At 34.0% G+C, this 19,191-nt stretch overlaps 1 protein-coding gene across 1 annotated transcript; it reads right to left on the bottom strand.

Annotated features, from left to right (window-relative positions):
* Positions 1-15,360: 15,360 nt before the first annotated feature.
* LOC138339212 (uncharacterized) lies at positions 15,361-17,878 on the bottom strand. The gene is made up of 5 exons (XM_069290794.1): positions 17,545-17,878; positions 17,041-17,180; positions 16,294-16,743; positions 16,049-16,159; positions 15,361-15,450 (listed from the first exon to the last, which is right to left on the bottom strand). Exons 1-5 carry the CDS (start codon positions 17,876-17,878, stop codon positions 15,361-15,363), a joined length of 1,125 nt encoding a protein of 374 aa, XP_069146895.1.
* Between the last annotated feature and the right edge of the window lie 1,313 nt (positions 17,879-19,191).

The following is a 19,191-nucleotide window of genomic DNA, read 5'->3' as shown; positions in this document are numbered from 1 at the left end:
GATCAGCAGAAAAATCTCTATCTACAACCTTTCCTGCTGCATATTTGCATGTAATTGTTATAATATTTTCATAGAGATTTTGTCATGTTTTCAGCACATTACGCAAATTGATTCATTTTTTTGTGGTTGAAAAAAATCCATAACAACTTAAAATTGTCATGCTAAGATAATTCTGATTGAGATTTTTAGTTATACAAATAACATCTACTTCCTCCGTTTCAAAAAGAATGATTTAGTTTGACTTGGAACGAAGTTTGAGAAAACAAAGAAGATTTTTTAATCTTGTGGTTCTAAATTAAAGTTATGTCAAATATACCAAAATGCTCTTTAATCTTGTAGTCTTAAACATGTCACGTGGAAAGTTAAAGTTAAAGTGTTGTCAAAAAAGGAAAGGGGTCATTCTTTTTTAAATAAATTAAAAAGGAAATATGGTCATTCTTTTCAAAATAGAGGGAGTATTTTATTTTCTTTTTCTATATTTCAATTTTTACCTTTCTATCCACAAATAATCAAATTTTAATTTTTTTAAATGCTGTCATTTGTTATTACTTGTGTAAGTTGATGATATGTGATTATGTGCCCATTTTTATTTTGAATTTTGAATTTAACATATTTAATTAATTCTATAATATTTAATAATTTATAATTTAAATTTTAAAAAATGTGTGGCATTGACATGTAGAGATTCTTCTTCTCCTATTAATATATACAGATAGATAGATTTGTTTTTTCTTTTGATTGATTTCAAATTTTATTTCAAATCTCTTATACTTAAAAAAGTTAATTTTGGATAGATATCATCAAAGTAAGTGAAGAAAATTAACTAAAACATAAAAGTTAAAGGAAAATATTTAAGAAAAATATTTGATTTTTATGAAATACAGGTAATTTTTTTTAAAAATAATTAAAAATGGAAAGATAAAAATCTAAACATAAAAAAGTTAAAGTGAGGATGTAAATAAATATTTACGAAGAAAGAAATGAAAATAATTAAATATGTATAAGTTTTAATGTAAGTAATTATGTGTTTCCTAAAGAATTATGTAACGACCCTCAAATACACCCCAGAAGTTAGAGCGTCCTTGTGTTGCAACACGGCAAATGAGACTTCAAGAAGTCTCATCTAAGTCATTCGTATCATTCATTGCATAATAAACATTCTAAAATAAGTAAGAATTTAAAACTTTCTTCACACACAAAGAATTCTTTTCATAATCAATACGCAAACGGAAGACTTTCATTAAAAACATTAAACCTTTACAACATCCCATTGAACCATCTAAACTTTGAAGTTTACAACACTTGGGACTAAGCCCATACAAGACATAAAGTAAAGACTTAAGGCATAAAAGAACATATGGATATTGTCCTCGAATCGATGAGGACTCACCAATACTTCATCTTCAACCCTTAAAAACCTATCTATCCTCCATGACACATCAAGACTTCAAATTCCCTACACTTTAGTCAAAAGGTAAAAGAAGGGTTTAGCACATTAGACGTACTAAGTATGGAAGCCATGCAAAAACCATGAAAAAGGGACATGGGTAAATAACATATTTTTTCATGAATTTTGATTCAAGCATCATACTATAAACATAATTTAACATTGAACACTTTAGAAATACATACGAAATCATTTAAACTTACTCACATTTAAGAAACATTACAGTGAGCTACTTCACTGTTACAGTGAAGTTCCCTCACTGTACAGTGAAGTTCCTTAACTTCACTTTACACACATTTTTGCATAAAATCCCCTCACTAAAATCTATCCTAAGACTCACTTAAGCAACATAAAGAGAGACCTCCCATACACCCTCTCAAAGCATGCCTAAATGATCTTCAAGACTACCTAGAATGAGATATATTCACTTACAATACATCAAGCACATCAGCATGAGGTTCTCCTACCAAAGGTGATTACAAGGTTCACTTGAGTGAGTGTGGAGCGACCGCCCATACAATCTCTTTCACAAACACACAAGGGATCCTATGAATTACCTAAGATAGAATCATTCTCACTTAATACCATAGAACTCATTGAATATGACATTATCCTTCCAAGGGTTATCAAAAGACCTACTCAAGTAACTCAAGAATAGAATGTCCATTATTGACCTCTTCAAGATTACCTAAGTTGGGATCATGTCTACATAACCAATCAATTTCCTTAACTAGAATCATTATCAACACTTATCCAAGTAAGGGATGAAGTGACCATTCCTTTGCCCCCTTCATACCTCAACTATACAACCGTTAACTACTCTAGATAAGTACTTATTTGTTTAACATACTTTATTAGCTTAAGTCATTACATTCCTTAGTTCATTTGAGGTACATTCATCACATAAGGAAATTCAAGTAATGGTCTTGGATAATAACTAGGGAGCCTCACTAAAATCTTCAAAGTCGATTGTGCAATGTCTAGATAGCGTTTCATACCACCACCTAAACTTGATAGAACTTCTCTAATGCTAATGGGTATCCCACATAATGAGAATAGACAATAACCGACATAGACCATGGTAGCAAAACAAGGAATACGAAATTCTATACTACTTCGATGAGGTTGTTCTACCTACTAATGGTAGAACGTGGACACATCCCATGTAGGCACATGGTTAAGGAATATGAAGGGCTTATTTTGTACTCTAGTATCGTTCTTCATTAGAGCTACTTCCCTTACCATACTCACTCGGTGCTAGCCTTTGTTTTTATTGAGTAATTAACATTAAGGTTCATACAAAAGAGTTCCATGTCAAGTTCACAACCCAATTACATTTACCTTACCAAAGAGGTCCTCTAAGGGATGCCTTTAAATGGTAACAAGAAGCTCATTGTGACTTTACTAAGTATTGATATGATGTCGTTTCAGCCAATAAATCTTAAGTCCATCATTCATTGCATGAAGTATACCATTATGTCTTTTGACTTCAAGTTTCATAATCTTACCACTAGGTTCAAGGTTTCACATAAGATTCATACATTCAAGACTAAGGGGCTTTAGAATCCTAAGTTAATACATCACATACTCATATTCATACATGTATCAAGTATGGAACACAATTCTACCAAGACAAGACAAAACATATATCACTTTAGCACATATTACATGTCATTCTAGAAGCACATAGGAATCACCATTACCATTTTTAATTCATTCTATACACTACTATATCATCACCAATATAACCATTATAGACTCAATCCAAAGATAAATCATCCAATTCGATACCATAAGATCCTTACCCATGGCCATAAGCATCAATTCAACACAATAACCATAATACTCAGTGAATCTAGGCCAATTCAATATTGATTTATTAATCTAATGCAACCTAAACATCAATTGAATACAATTCTTACATCATTCAATAACCCAAAGAAAACTACACTAGAATCTATAAGCATTAAGTCAATAACAATTCAATAAGCTTAACATTCAATAGGTCTAAGAATATTCAATACTCAATTGATCTAATTGGAACAACCTATAAACCATAAAAATATAATCTATACATGAATCAAAAGCCCATAACAATCTACACATGAATTCATCAATATCAAAACATGGGTACATAACCCATAATTTTGTCCAAATTGAGAGATTTGAAAAGGTCAAGGATTTATGGAGAATTTCATTAGAAAATATCAATTATAAATCAATAACATCATATCTTAATGTTTGAAAACCTTTTATGCACGAAACCAAGACTTAGAGTAGAAATTAAACTTTTCATCTTTTTGAAATCTTTGAAATTGGCTCTAATGTGATAACCAGCCTTAGATGAAGAAATCCCATACCTTATTAGAAGAAACGAATGCTAATTGAAGAAGAAACTCCATTGAAGACCCATCTTCAAGGTCCATCTTCACTTTGATCTCTCAAGAAGGTTTTTGAAGACACTTTAGGAGGGAAAGGGTTATGATCTTAGTGTTAGAATTTTAAATGAGAGTTTAATGACTTACATACTCTTAAAATACCCACTAACACTCAAAAAACAACCGTCCTCCTATTTTATAAGACTTGGGGTGAATTTCCCAAAACGCTTAAGTCAAAAACAAGAAAAACTAGAATCAACTCACAGCACCATCGACGCCCACCATCAACGGTCCATGTGTGAGACTATGCCCCGTCGATGGGGTCTCGTAGTTTGATCCTGATGCTCCTCAACCTTCACCTTACAATCTCAATCAATGAGACCCATTGACGGGTCAACGCCTGGTCGCCTGGCCGTTGTTTGGCACTGCATGGCAGCGTTGAGCTCTAAGTTTGATCCTCCTTATAGGGCCCCATGTGGGTCCTACATAGAGTCGTACCCGTACGTTGTCAACCCAAATATGTTCGTATACGAGTTAGGACCTCCCAAATGAGTTTCATCCAAAACAAACACGTAAAACTCTACCAAACATGCTTAGACACACAAGGTCATTTCAAGGTACATCTTTCGAACATCATGGATGTTCTTGAGCGTTTGACCTCCAAACTTCACGAAACTTGACACACTGCCTATATATACCATAATAAATCATTTAATGACTTCATAACATCATGAATAACACATAAACACATAAAACAACATATGAGGCACATATATAACTTAGTTGTCGAACGTCTTGACTATCCCTTGACGTTTGACTTCCAATGCACCTTAAATCTTAGACACTGCCTCTAAACCACATTATAGACCATTTTAGGAACATATACCATCATGACAAACACTTTAGGCTCTAGATTCACCTAAGTAATTTTTGGGGTCTTACATTCTCCCCCACCTGGACAACATTCGTCCTGGAATGACAGTTGCCACTCTTCGAACCTTTCCAAGAGAAGATATTCAACTTAAAAACTCATGAAAATACCATATAACACAGAATCAAGAAGAAAACCTTAATTTCACAAGATCAAGAGATTCACAACACAACAAGAAACTAGATTAGAATTCATAACTCATCATGCTATAAAACTCACATACCTCATTCTAAATAGTAAAAACTCATTTTATAATCATTATCATACTTATACACATCAGTTATAACTACATTAAAAAAAATTTAGACCAAATAATTAATTAGTCAAATTTCCAAAAATATCATAGTGAAACTGGCAGTAGTGCATTACAGTGAATTGAGCAAATTTTCAAAAATGCAACTTTTAGGCAATTCATGATATAGACATGCTAATATGCAAGGTAACATCATATAAACATCTTTTACAACAAGATCATGGCTTCATGGAATACATAATGCAAGAATTTAATGAAAATCAATTTCAACCAACCATGCGTATCATAAGGAGAATGTTTGGAATTCATTTTTCACAAAAGACTCCTACACAATCAAGTTTCAAAGAACTTTTACTTTAGGCTTGAATAAATAAATGAAGAAAATTTAAGGGTGCCTCAATCCTAATAACCATACTCTACACCATACTTCCCCCACTTAGGAGAAACCAATTCAAAGGTCAACATAACAGCTATCACAAGGAACTTCCTCAAGGCACCTTAAACCTTGCTAATACTTTCTCACCCAAAGTCTAGCTCATGAGAACTACAGACTCTCAAGGTTCAACCATATAACCACTACATCCCCTTTACTCGGAGAAACTCACCTTTACTCTTTCTAATATCTTCAACTTCCTTTCTATGGATAGGTCTTAAAAAACTTCAACCCATCTCAACAATAACCCCTTCACATTTCGAACTCTATGACTTACGATTCTTTCCAACTACACTATCTTTCAAAAAGTAGCTAAACTAACCTAAGGTCATCAACACCATATTTCACACCTCATCTAACAAGTTGCATCTAATCTTTTCTCTCCCTCAACCCAATCTTTATAAAGTCACCCACAAATGACCAAACACATAAGGGAAACAAGGGAAAGATACCATATACCAAGCTCTTGGGCACCATTAGATGAATGAAGAAGTGAAACTTTTCCTAGCATCCACTAGCCTCATATTAATAATGTGGCACGCTTCACATTATAATTAAGACTCTACTAGATTTGGTTCATGAGACAACTAAGACACTCCCAAACTTATGTTCTGGTACCAGTTTGTAACGACCCTCAAGTACACCCTAGAAGTTAGAGCGTCATTGTGTTGCCACATGGCAAATGAGACTTCAAGAAGTCTCATCTAAGCCATTCGTATCATTCATCACATAATAAACATTCTAAAATGAGTATAAATTTAAAACTTTCTTCACACATAAAGAACTCTTTTTTTAACCAATACACAAACAGAAGACTTTCATTTAAAAACATTAAACCTTTACAACATCCCATTGAACCATCTAAACTTTAGAGTTTACAACACTTGGGACTAACCCCATACAAGACATAAAGTAAAGACTTAAGACATAAAGGAACATATGGATATTGTCCTCCAATCGATGAAGACTTACCAATACTTCATCTTCAACCCTTAAAAATATATCTATCCTCCATGGCACATCAAGACTTCCAATTCCCTACACTTCAGTCAAAAGGTAAAAGAAGAGGTTAACACATTAGATATACCAAGTATGGAAGCCATACAAAAACAATGAAAAATGGACATTTAGTAAATAACATTCTTTTCATGAATTTTGATTTAAACATCATACAATAAAACATAAGAACAACATTTGACGCTTTACAAACTACATAAGAAATCATTTAAACAATTAATCACATTTTAAGAAAAATTACAATGAGCTTCTTCACTATTACAGTGAAGTTCCCTCCCTGTACAGTGAAGTTCCTTAACTTTACTTTACACACCTTTTTGCATATAATCCCTTCACTAAAAGCTATCCTAAGACTCATTTAAGCAACAAAAAAGAGAGACCGCCCATATACCCTCTCAAAGCATGCCTAAATGATCTTCAAGACTACCTAGAATTAGATACATTCACTTACAATACATCAAGAACATCATCATGATATTCTCCAAAGGTGATTACATGGTTCACTTGAGTGACTGTGGAGCGACCACTCATATAATCTCTTTCACACACGCAAGAGATCATATAAATTACCTAAGATAGAATCATTCGCACTTAATACCATAGAACTCATATAATATGATATTGTCCTTCCAAATGTTATCAAAATACCTACTCAAGTAACTCAAGAAGAGAATGTAATTGACCTCTTCAAGATTACCTAAGTACTCCTTAAGACTTACCTAAGTTGGGATCATGTTTACATAACCAATCAATTTCCTTAACCAGAATCATTATCAAGACTTATCCAAGTAAGGGATGAAGTGACCATTCTTTTGCCCCCTTCATACCTTAACTAGACGACCCTTAACTACTATAGATAAGTACTTTTTTATTTAACATTCTTTCTTATATTAAGTCATTACATTCCTTAGTTCATTTGAGAGACATTCATCACATTAGGATATTCAAGTAATGGTCTTGGAGAAGACCTGGGGAATCTCACTAACATCTTCAAAGTCTATTGTGCAATGTCTAGATAGCGTTTCATACCACCACCTAAACTTGATAGAACTTCTCTAATGCTAATGGGTATTCCACATAATGAGAATAGACAATAACCGACATAGACCATGGTAGCAAAACATGGAATAAAGAATTCTATACTACTCCGATGAGGTTATTCTACCTACTAATGGTAGAACGTGGACACATCCCATGAAGGCACATGGTTAAGGAATATGAAGGGCTTATTTTGTACTCTAGTCTCGTTCTTCACTAGAGCTACTTCCCTTACCATACTCACTCGGTTCTAGGCTTTGTTCTTATTGAGTAATTCACATTTAGGTTCATACAAGAGGGTTACATATCAAGTTCACAACCCAATTACATTTACCTTACCAAAGATGTCCTCTAGGGACTGTCTTAAGGTGGTGACAAGAAGCTCATTATGACTTTCCTAAGTATTGATATGATGTTGTTCCAGCCATGATCATATAAATTCATAAAGTAACGCCCACAAGACCACATCAATTCACATAAACATCGCCACCATAAGTGGACCATACCAATCAACATTATAATACACAAGATATGCATAATATTAAGAGAGTTAGGACAGCCTACCACCTATTCAATCTCACCACTTTAATCTAAAGCTAAATCATCCAATTCGATAGCATAAGGCTCTTATCCATGACCATGAGCATCAATTCAACACAATAGCCATAATACTCAGTGAATCTAGGCCAATTCAATATAGATTTATTAAGCTGATGCAACCTAAACATCAATTGAATACAATTCTTACATCATTGAATAATCTATAGAAAACTACACTAGTATTTATAAGCATTAATTAAATATCAATTCAATAAGCTTAACATTTAATAGATCTAAGAATATTCAATAATCAGTTGATAAACTTATAACAGCTATAAACCATACAACCATAATCTATAAATCAATCAAAAGACCATAACAATCTACACATGAATTCATCAATATCAAAGCATGGTCACATAACCCACATTTTTGTCAAAATTGAGAGATTTGAGAAGGTCAAGGGTTCATGGAGAATTTCATTAGAAAACATAAATTATACATAAATAACATCATATATTAATGTTTGAAAACCTTTTATGCAAGAAACCAAGACTTAGAGTAGAAATTGAACTTTTCATCTTTTTGAAATCTTTGAAAATCATCTTTGAAATTGGATCTAAGGGGATAGGAAGCCTTATATGAATCACATACCTTATTAGAATAACCCAATGCTAATTGAAGAAGAAACTCCATTGAAGACCCATCTTCAAGGTCCATCTTCACTTTGAACTCTCAAGGAGGTTTTTGAAGAAACTTTAGGAGGGAAAGAGTTTTGATCTTAGTGTTAGGGTTTAAATGAGAGTTTAATAACTTATATACTCTTAAAATTTGCATTAACACTCAAAACAACCATCCTCCTATTTTATAGGGCTTGGGGTGAATTTCCCAAAACCCCCAAGTCATAACAGAAAAACTAGAAGCAACTCACAGCACCATCGACGCCCACCATCAACGGTCCGTGTGTGAGACTACGCCCCGTCGATGGGGTCTCGTAGTTTGATCCTGATGCTCCTCAACCTTCACCTTACAATATCAGTCAATGAGACCCATCGACGGGTCAACGCCTGGTCGCCTGGTCGTCGTTTGGGTCATCGCTTGGCACTGCCTGGCAGCGTTGTGCTCTAAGTTGGGGTCCTCTTTTTCGGGACCCTTTTGGGTCCTTCATGGAGTCGTACCCGGACGTTTCCAACCCAAATATGTTCATATACAAGGTTTAGGACCTCCCAAATGAGTTTCGTCGAAAACAAACACGTAAAACTCTACGAAACATGCTTAGACAAACTAGGTCATTTCAAGGCACGTCTTTCAAATGTCATGGATGTTCATGAGCGTTTGACCTCCAAACTTCATGAAACTTGACACACTGCTTATATACACCATAATAATTCATTTAAGGACTTCATAACCTCATGAATCATACATAAACACATAAAACCACATATGAGGCACATAGGTGACTTAGTCGTCGAACGTCTTGGTCGTCCCTTGAAGTTTGATTTCTAATGCACCTAAACTTTTATACACTGCCTCTAAACCACATTAAAACCACTCAATCCCCTTTACTCGGAGAAACTCACCTTTACACTTTCTAATCTCTTCATCTTGGTTTCTATGGTTAGGTCTTAAACAACTTCAACCCATCTCAACAACCCCTCCTTCACATTTCTAACTCTATACCTTACCATTCTTTCCAACTACAGTACCTTTCAAAAAGTAGCTAAACCAACCTAAGGCCATCAACACCATCTTTCACACCTCATCTAACAAGTCACATCTCATATTTTCTCTCCCTCAACCCAATCTTCATTAAGTCACCCTCAAATGACCAAACAGATAAGGGAAACAAGGGAAAGATACCATATACAAAGCTCTTAGGAACGATTAGATGAATGAAGAAGTGAATCTTTTCCTAGCACCCAATAGCCTCCTATTCATAATGTGGCGTGCTTCACTTTATAAATAAGACTCTACTAGATGTGGTTCATGAGACAACTAAGACACTCTCAAACCTTATGCTCTGATACCAAGGTTGTAACAACCCTCAAGTACACCCTAGAAGTTAGAGCGTCCTTTTGTCGCCACACGGCAAATGAGACTTCAAGAAGTCTCATCTAAACTACTCGTATCATTCATTGCATAATAAACATTCTAAAATGAGTAAGAATTTAAGATTTTCTTCACACACGAAGAACTCTTTTCATAATCATAAAAAGAAGACTTCCGTTTAAATACATTAAGTCTTTACAACATCCCATTGAACCATCTAAACTTTGGAGTTTACAACACTTGGGACTAAGACCATACAAGACATAAAGTAAGGACTTACGAAAAAGGAACATATGGATATTGTCCTCGAATCGATAAGAACTCACCAATAATTCATATTCAACCCTTAGAAACGTATCCATCCTCCATGGTACATCAAGACTTCCAATTCCCTACACTTTAGTCAAAAGGTAAAAGAAGGGGTTAACACATTCGATGTACTAAGTATGGAAGCCATGCAAAAACCATGAAAAAGGGAAATTTAGTAAATAACATGCTTTTCATGAATTTTGATTTAAATATCATACTAAAAACATAAGACAACATTTAACACTTTAGAAATACATAAGAAATGATTTAAACAAACTAGTCACATTTTAAGAAACATTACAATGAGCTTCTTCACTGTTACAGTGAAGTTCCCCTACTGTATAGTGAAGTTTCTTAACTTCACTTTACACACCTTTTTGTATATAATCCCACTTACTAAAAGCTATCCTAAGACTCACTTAAGCAACACAAAGAGAGAACGCCCATACACCCTCTCTAAGCATGCCTAAATGATCCTCAAGACTACCTAGAATGAGATACATTCACTTACAATACATCAAGCACATCAACATGAGATTATACTACCAAAGGTGGTTCCAAGGTTCACTTGAGTGAGTGTGGAGCGACCACCCATATATTCCGATAGAGATTTTTTGTCATGTTTTCAACACATTATTCAAATTCATAGACGGAAATAATATATGATTCATTTTTTTGTGGTTGAAGAAAAGCCATAACATCTTAAAATCGTGCTAAGATCATTCTGATTGAGATTTTTTTTATGCAAATAACATCTACTCCCTCTGTTTAAAAAAGAATGATTTAGTTTGACTTGGAACTGAGTTTAAGAAAAGAAAAAAGAGTTTTTAATCTTGTGGTTCTAAATTAAAGTTATATGAAATGTACCAAAATGTTCTTTAATTTTTTGGTCTTAAAAAGTCACGTGGAAAGTTAAAGTTCAAGTGTTGCCAAAAAAGGAAAGGGGTCATTCTTTTTTAAACAAACTAAAAAGGAAATAGAGTCATTCTTTTTTAAACGGAGGGAATATTATTTTCTTTTTTTTTGTAGTTTCAGTTTTATCTTTCTATCCAAAAATAATCAATTTTTTTTTAAAAAAAATGCTGCCATTTGTTATTACTTGTGGAAGTTGATGATATATGTCAATTTTTATTTTGAATTTTGAATTTAACATACTTAATTAATTATATAATATTAATAATTTATTATTGAAATTTTTGAAAAATTTGTGGTGGTGGCATGTGGCTATTCTTCTTCTCCTATTATTATATATAGATAGATTTGTTTTGTCTTTTGATTGATTTCAAATTTTATTTCAAATCTCTTATACTTAAAAAAGTTAATTTTGGACGGATATCATCAAAGTAAGTGAAGAAAATTAACTAAAACATAAAAGTTAGAGGAAAATTTTTAAGAAAATTTTTTATTTATTTTTTATAAAATACAGGTAATTTTTTAAAATATAATTAAAATGGAAAGATAAAAAATCTAAATGTAAAAAAGTTAAAGTCACGATGTAAATAAATATTTTACGAAGAAACAAATGAAAATAATTAATTAAATACGTATAAGTTTAAATGTAAATAATTATGTGTTTCCTAAAGAATTAATAAACTAAGATATTCAACCACAAATCATTTGATTTACTACCTTTTATAAAATTAATTTGATGATGAATAAAAAATGTGTCTGAAAAAGTTCTTGTCATAGAAAATGAATACAGAGCAAACGCAGAGCAAAGGTATATGAGTGATCAAGAAGTCGACCTACTGCATCGAAGCACAAAAAAGCAGAATGAAGAAAAAAGAAACAGACCAGTAAATCGCAAAGTAAGATTTCTTGAAACTCTTATACAAAAAACTGAAGATTCAAACATAGCCTACGTTACCCAAGGCCTAGACAACATAAGCTTCCACGACGAACAAAAAAATCCTTAAAACCACCCAAACTTCATCCCCATTACATCTTGCGATAAACAATGACTATATGCACCCTGGAGATCATCAAGCTAGTCGGAAAAAAAGGTATACATACACCTCCAAAACCGCCTCCAAGCACTCTGGAAACCATCAGAGAAGATAAACAATGTCGACTTTAGCATAGACTTCTATCATATAAAGCTGGCCAAAATTGAAAATTATAAAAAATTACTCCACAAAGGTCCATGGTTCCCAGTTCATATCCATCCGCAAGGTGGAGCCAAAATTCAATCCATCTACAACGTCCCAAATAAATAACACAACAGTGTGGATACAGTTGCCGAAAGTACCAAAATAATTCTATGACCTAAACAAATAGGAACCATACAAAAAATAGATACTTCCACCATGAACACTACTAGAGGAAGATATTCTAGGCTATGTATCCTCGCCCACTATTAAAACACTACCTATGGACGTACTAATAGGTACGCACCTCTAAAAAATACAGTACAAACCCTCTACACCTCTCTTGTATGCATTGTGGAAGACTTGGACACCTTATTTAGACATGCCCTTACAAACCTACCATCCTCAGCCAGTGGTAGCAGTGGATCCAAAAACAACTTTCATAGCCAACCAAAAGAAATTAATGGTTGGACAACAGTAGTCTATCCAAAAAAAGAAAAAATAACCTTAAAAAAAGCATACATGAAATCAACAACCAAATACCCGACGAAAAGAACATGCCCAACGATCACACTAGAAAACAAATTCTTGTCAACAACAACAAAAGTACCTACGACAACAGTAAAAGCCACGTGAAAGAAGAAGACATGGAGGAACAAGTAGTACCTCAGATGTCGGAGGAGGAACCATCATTTCCTATATACCACAACAAAGAAGCCTCTAAGGGAATGGAATAAGAGGGACTAAACATCCTAGATCCCCAAATTCAAACTCTTCATCTGAAGGAACCATTGACGCTTTACATTTTTAAAAGCACCGAAAGGAAATACATGATAAAAGTCCGTAACATGTGAAGAGGGTTACTATAAATATGTGCTATCACAACTTGAACATCATAGTGAAATATGTGGTTCTCTTTATTCCATTAACATTAAACTAGCATACCATAAAAATATAGGGTATGATCAACAAGTAAATACCAGTGAACATGGATATGACACTATCACCGGGGGGAGCTCAAGTGATCACATAGAAACATCAATGACGATACTTCTCTGGAACTGTATGGGTGCAAATGGTGTGACCTTCATGAGCAACTTATGCACCCTAATTGAAATAAATAACCCTTCCATACTTTCACTCACGGAAACCAAGATGGAATACCATGATAAGATACTTCAAGCTTTGTACTATATGGATGTCCTACATGTTCCAGCGGTGGGCTACTCACGAGGAATAACATTATTATGGAGGAATACTGAAGCAACAGTGGAACCTTTCATAATCACTGAACATGATATACACACAACTATTGAGGTAAGCTCGACATCGCCTAAATGGTTCTTGTCTGTTATATATGCAAAAAATAGTACCATGTTAAGAAAAATGCTCTAAGAAAACATGAGGAGTGTTGCTAAAAAAATTAATGGCCCAAGGTTAATTAGTGGTGATTTTAATGAAATTACAGAGGCATCCCAAAAACCTTTCTACCATACTATTTATTAGTTAGATTCTTGTTATAAAGGTGCCCCCTGGAATAAAATAAAGATAGAGGCTGCATTTGATATGGATCTATATATCAATCTACAATATTATCTTGATATATGTGAATATCAATTCCATATATGGGATTGACATAGCATCCAATTCCATTTATTTGCTATATCTATTTGTTCTGATCAATCTGAATTACTCCTATGTCTTATAGTTTGAAGTACTATATTTTTGATTTCCAATATGAATCTCAGTATCTATTGAGAGAATCAAATCAATGAAGCAAAAGCGATAGATATAGGCATATTCAAAAAATCACGTAGTAATCTTTTTTTTAACATTCCTAAGAAGTAAACCATTGACAGTAGTTCGACGAAAAACCATAAACAATGCTAAAAGCTCCTCGTTCATAAAATGCTTAGACGATGTGGGGATGATTGATCTTGGTTTCACCGGTCAAAAGTATACTTGGAAAAATAAATACAAAAATAACAAAACTCTTATTAAAGAAAGACTTGAACGTTTCCTCAGTAACTATGAATGGTTAATATACGTTTCAGGATTCAAAAGTCTTCCATCTTCTTCGTACTCATTCGGACTATTGCCCTATAGTATTAAATTGCTTGAAAAAATAAGCTAAGGCCAACAATTTTTTTCGATTTGAGTCAATGTGGATTAGTGTTAGAATATGTGCGTCTACAACAAGTGAATGGACCAGGTCCCTTGACACACAAAAATGTAATAACTGTAAGTAAATGCAGTTTAATGACACAAGTATTTTTATGTGCAAACCGCCTTGCTCAAGGGAGTAAAACCACAACATGTCTCACATAATTTTCAAAATCGTTTCACTAACATTCACAAGCAAAAGGAAACCGGTTGCACAAAATATGAGAAAAAGTTTTTAATCTCACTATCAAGCAATAGCTCTATTTCTTGATGAGCCTAAGTATATATTACTCTACCCACTAAGCTATCACACTAGACAACTTAGGATTTTCTAAGCAATCTTAAAGACTGCCCACTAAACTATGAACCTACTAATGATTTATAATTTTTCTAAGCAACACAGAAGTTGCCCATTAAATTAGTTTAACTAACTAACTTAGAATTTCTAGATCAAACCACACTGAGTCCTTTATAGTTTTAGGAGCAGTTCACAATGTAAGATCAGAAGAAAGTATTTCTAAACAACTACACACTATGTTCGCTTGAGCTTGAGTTGTTTGGAATATTTCTTCTTGATTTTCTAAGCCTTTTCAAGAGTTCTTGAATGTGCTTTACAAGTTGCAAAAAATGACTGTGAATATAGGGATGTTTTGTTTATGTATAAAGGTCACAAAATGTAGAACAATCTCATTGGCTGAGGTTTTTGGCGCGTCCACTACTTCTGCCACTTTGGAGATTGTGCACCAACTTTTTGTAATTTCTCAGGCTGATAGCCAAAAAGCATATTGAGCCAAGAACCAGATCCCTTCATAAGGTAAGGTCCATGAGTTTGTCAAATCATCAAAACTACAAATAAAATTTCCCCCCTTTTTGATGTTGACAAACAGTACACCAGTGTCTACATGTTCTTCCATGTTTCCTTCCCCCTATCGATAAAGACCTGGCAGTTGCATGTACATTTGCACAATGAATCAGGTCTCTTCACAAGATCTCTGAGTTTGTCAAATCATCAAAACTCCAAATAAAATTTTCCCCTTTTTGATGATGACATACCATACACCAATGCCTGCATTTTTTCCCCTGTCCAGTAGGCACACTCCTTAGTTTTCTACACCATGGACCAGCTACTTTTACAAGGCCCTTGAGTTATACTGGTATCTGCATGTTTTCCTTCACCCTGTCACTTTTTATTTCCCCCCCCCCCCCTTGTAATTCTTATCAACCTAAGCATCATCTGAACACCCCCAATTTATTCCCCCTTTTGGCATCATAAAAAAAGTAGTGCAGTAAACTAACACAAGAAGTAAGATTGATAAGTAAGATCATAGGCAAGGACACCACTAACATAGTTAATAAGCCAAAAAGTAGCCACAACAAAACAGTATTCCATTTCATGAATATACCAAACAAGAAGTAAGTGCCTTGAGTGAAAGAATGTTTTTGGTATTTTCAGTCATGTGCTTTGAGCAGCCACTGTCCATGTACAACCACGTGCTGCTACTTCTTTCACACACCTGCAAAAACATTAGTTGTTAGATTTGGGAACCATTTAAATCTGAGTTCCCAATAAGCTGACAACGGCGTAATGAAAGTGTTTTTTTACCTAGTGTGGCAACTTTGTCTTCTTCAAGTTTGAGACCCTACGAACGGGAGCATGTCCTCTGTTACTAGTAGTTTCTTGTTTAGTATTTTTGACAGTATGACCATATCCCCCTTTTGAAATCCTTTTCTTTTCTGCATAATTTGAGAATCTTTCATGTGACTCTCTCCAGGTTATACATTCCCTTTTTAAATGCCCACTTCTACCACAGTGAAGACACAACAAATTATCAGACACAAATACATATTTGCTATAAGGATTGAAAGGAGGAGTAATATTCAAGCTTCCTAAACCCTTTTTATTGTAGTTTCTTTGATTTGTCACATTTGAAAACAACTTAGAGGATTTTGTCCATTTAAGGGAATTTGCAAGTTCATCATTAAGTTTGGCAATATCTATCTCTAGGCTATTGCTCTTTTCCAAAGCTAAAACAAGGTTAGTCTCAGTAGTTTTCAATTTTTTTTCCAGTTCAACTTGTAAACTAGTAGACTTTCCTTTCTATTTTTCAGAATTCTCAGTCATCAGATGCAATTGTTTTTTGAGTTCTAGTTTTTCAGATTCTAGATTAGCTATTTTGTCTTCAATTAGTGACATTTTCTCACCCATTTTATATCTGTTGTTATTTAGACTTTCAAACTCTGCATTCATGGAATCTCTCTCAGAAATTAAATCAATCACAGAATCAATCAAAACATTTGCTAATTTTCTCTGTCTTTTAAGAGAATAAGTATTCAGATTTTGCTTAAAATCAAGAAGAGTTACCTTATCCTCATCATCTTCATCATTTGACTAAACCATGAAAGCAAACATTTCATTGAACATATTATCCTCATCATGAACCACCACCATTGATGCATCATTGGTTTCATCAGACTTTTCTGAATCACTCGAAGAATCTCCCCATGCATCAAGAGCTTTCTTGACCACATAATCAGCTGCAACTTTTCAATCATTTTTATCAAGTACCAGGTCCCTATGCTATTCTGTATCGCCTCTTGGTCTCTTATATTCTTTGTTTTCAGCTTTGAGTAATGGACAATCTCTTATAAAATGTCCAGCCTTTCCACATCATTTGGAGTTGCAGTTTGTGGAACATTTGCTCCCTTTCTGAATCTCTTCTTTTTCCTCACAATCTTCTAAAACCTTTTAATGAGGTAAGACAACCTGTATTTCAGCATTAAAGACTTATCCTTGTTGGCTTCCTTCTTTGACTGATCATAACTTCGATTCATCTCATGAGTCTTGAGGTTTCTAATAAGAGCATCCATTGTCAACACCTTCATATCCTTTGTTTCATACTGATGGGTTTTCCAAGACTTCTTAACTCATTTGTAATTGATGACAGTTCGGTGAACATCTCATGAATGGTTTCACCTTCTCTCATTTTGAAATTTTCATACTGAGAAGTAAGCATATCAATCTTTGACTCTTTTACTTGTTCAGTTCCTTTATGAGTTGTTTTCAAGAAATCCAAAATCTCCTTTGTTAATTCACAAGCTGAAACACGATTAAACTCATCAGGACCTATACCACAGACAAGCAACTTCATTGCTTTGTAGCCTTTTTCAATATTCTTTCTGTCAGCTTCATCGTATTTGTCTGGGCTTTGGAACAAATCTAGTGATTTCACCATGGAACAAATGATCTATCTAAGATGATGTCCCACAGTTCGCTGTCTTCAGCCATAAGAAAATCATGCATTCTAACTTACCACCAGCTATAGAACTAGAAATTGAAACGAGGAGGTCGAGCCGAAGACTGACCCTCTTTAAGATTGAGTGGAGCTTCCATTCTAGAACAGGAATCACTCTCTTGGTATTAACCAGATAGAGAGTACCTGCTCTTATACCACTTGTTAGAATCTGTGCGTCCACAACAAGTCAATGGACTAGGTCCCTTGACAAATAAAATGTAATAGCAGTAAGAAAATGCAGTTTAATGACACAAGTAGTTTTACGTGGAAACCTCCTTGCTCAAGGGAGTAAAATCACGACCTGTCCCACAGGATTTTCAAAACATTTTCACTAATCTTCACAAGCAAAAGGAAACCGATTACACAAAATGTGAGAAAATGTTTTTAATCTCATTATCAAGCAATAGCTCTATTGCTTGATGATCCTAAGTGGATATTACTCTACCCACTAAGCTATCACACTATACAACTTAGGATTTTCTAAGCAATCTTACAGACTGCCCACTAAACTATCAACCTACTAATGATTTAGAATTTTCTAAGCCACACACAGGTTGCCCACTAAATTAGTTTAACTATCTAACTTACAATTTCTAGATTAAACCAAACTGAGTCCTTTAAAGTTTTAGGATCAGTTCACAATGTAATATCGAAAGAAATTAATTTAAACAGCTACGCACTATGTTCGCTTGAGCTTAAGTTGTTTGGATATTTCTTCTTCTTGATTTTCTGAGCCTTTGTAATAGTTCTTGAATGTGCTTTTACAAGTTGCAAAAACCGATTGTGAATATAGGAATGTTTTGTTTATGTAGAAAGGTCACAAAACGTAAATAATTCCATTGGGTGAGGTTTCTAGCGCGTCTGCCACTTCTGCCATTGTTGGAGACTGTGCGCCTACTTTTTGTAGTTTCTCCAGCTGGCAGCCAAAAAGCAAATTGAGACAAGAACCAAGTCCCTTCATAAGGTCCCTGAGTTTGTCAAATCATCAAAACTACAAATAACATTTTCCCCGACATCCTGAATTCCCAAACCTAGTAAAAATAAACTGGAGGAACAATGAAAATTAGAATAGTGCACTATAAAACTTCACCAACTCTATAAAGATCTGGAATAAACAAACTTTTGGAAATATCTTTAGACAAAAAAAACTATCCTGAATAAAATGAATGGCCTCCAATATATGAATGATATCATAAAAAACTTTACCTTATAGACCTTGAAAATAACCTTATAAATGAATTCAGTGATATACT

The sequence above is a fragment of the Solanum lycopersicum genome, chromosome 11 (genome assembly GCF_036512215.1).
Source record: "Solanum lycopersicum chromosome 11, SLM_r2.1".
Taxonomy (NCBI): domain Eukaryota; kingdom Viridiplantae; phylum Streptophyta; class Magnoliopsida; order Solanales; family Solanaceae; genus Solanum; species Solanum lycopersicum.
The sequence above is the reverse complement of the archived record's forward strand: the minus strand, read 5'-3'. Positions and strand labels throughout refer to the sequence as shown.

Excerpts from the sequence above, each read along its gene's own strand:
- LOC138339212 (XM_069290794.1), bottom strand. The coding sequence starts at position 17,878 with ATGGTGAAATCACTAGATTTGTTCCAAAGCCCAGACAAATACGATGAA. Across the intron at positions 16,160-16,293 it reads GTAACAGAGGACATGCTCCC|GTGTGTGAAAGAAGTAGCAG; the intron begins GTTCGTAGGGTC and ends ATGTTTTTGCAG. Across the intron at positions 15,451-16,048 it reads AGGCACTTACTTCTTGTTTG|GGATCTGGTTCTTGGCTCAA; the intron begins GTATATTCATGA and ends TACCTTATGAAG.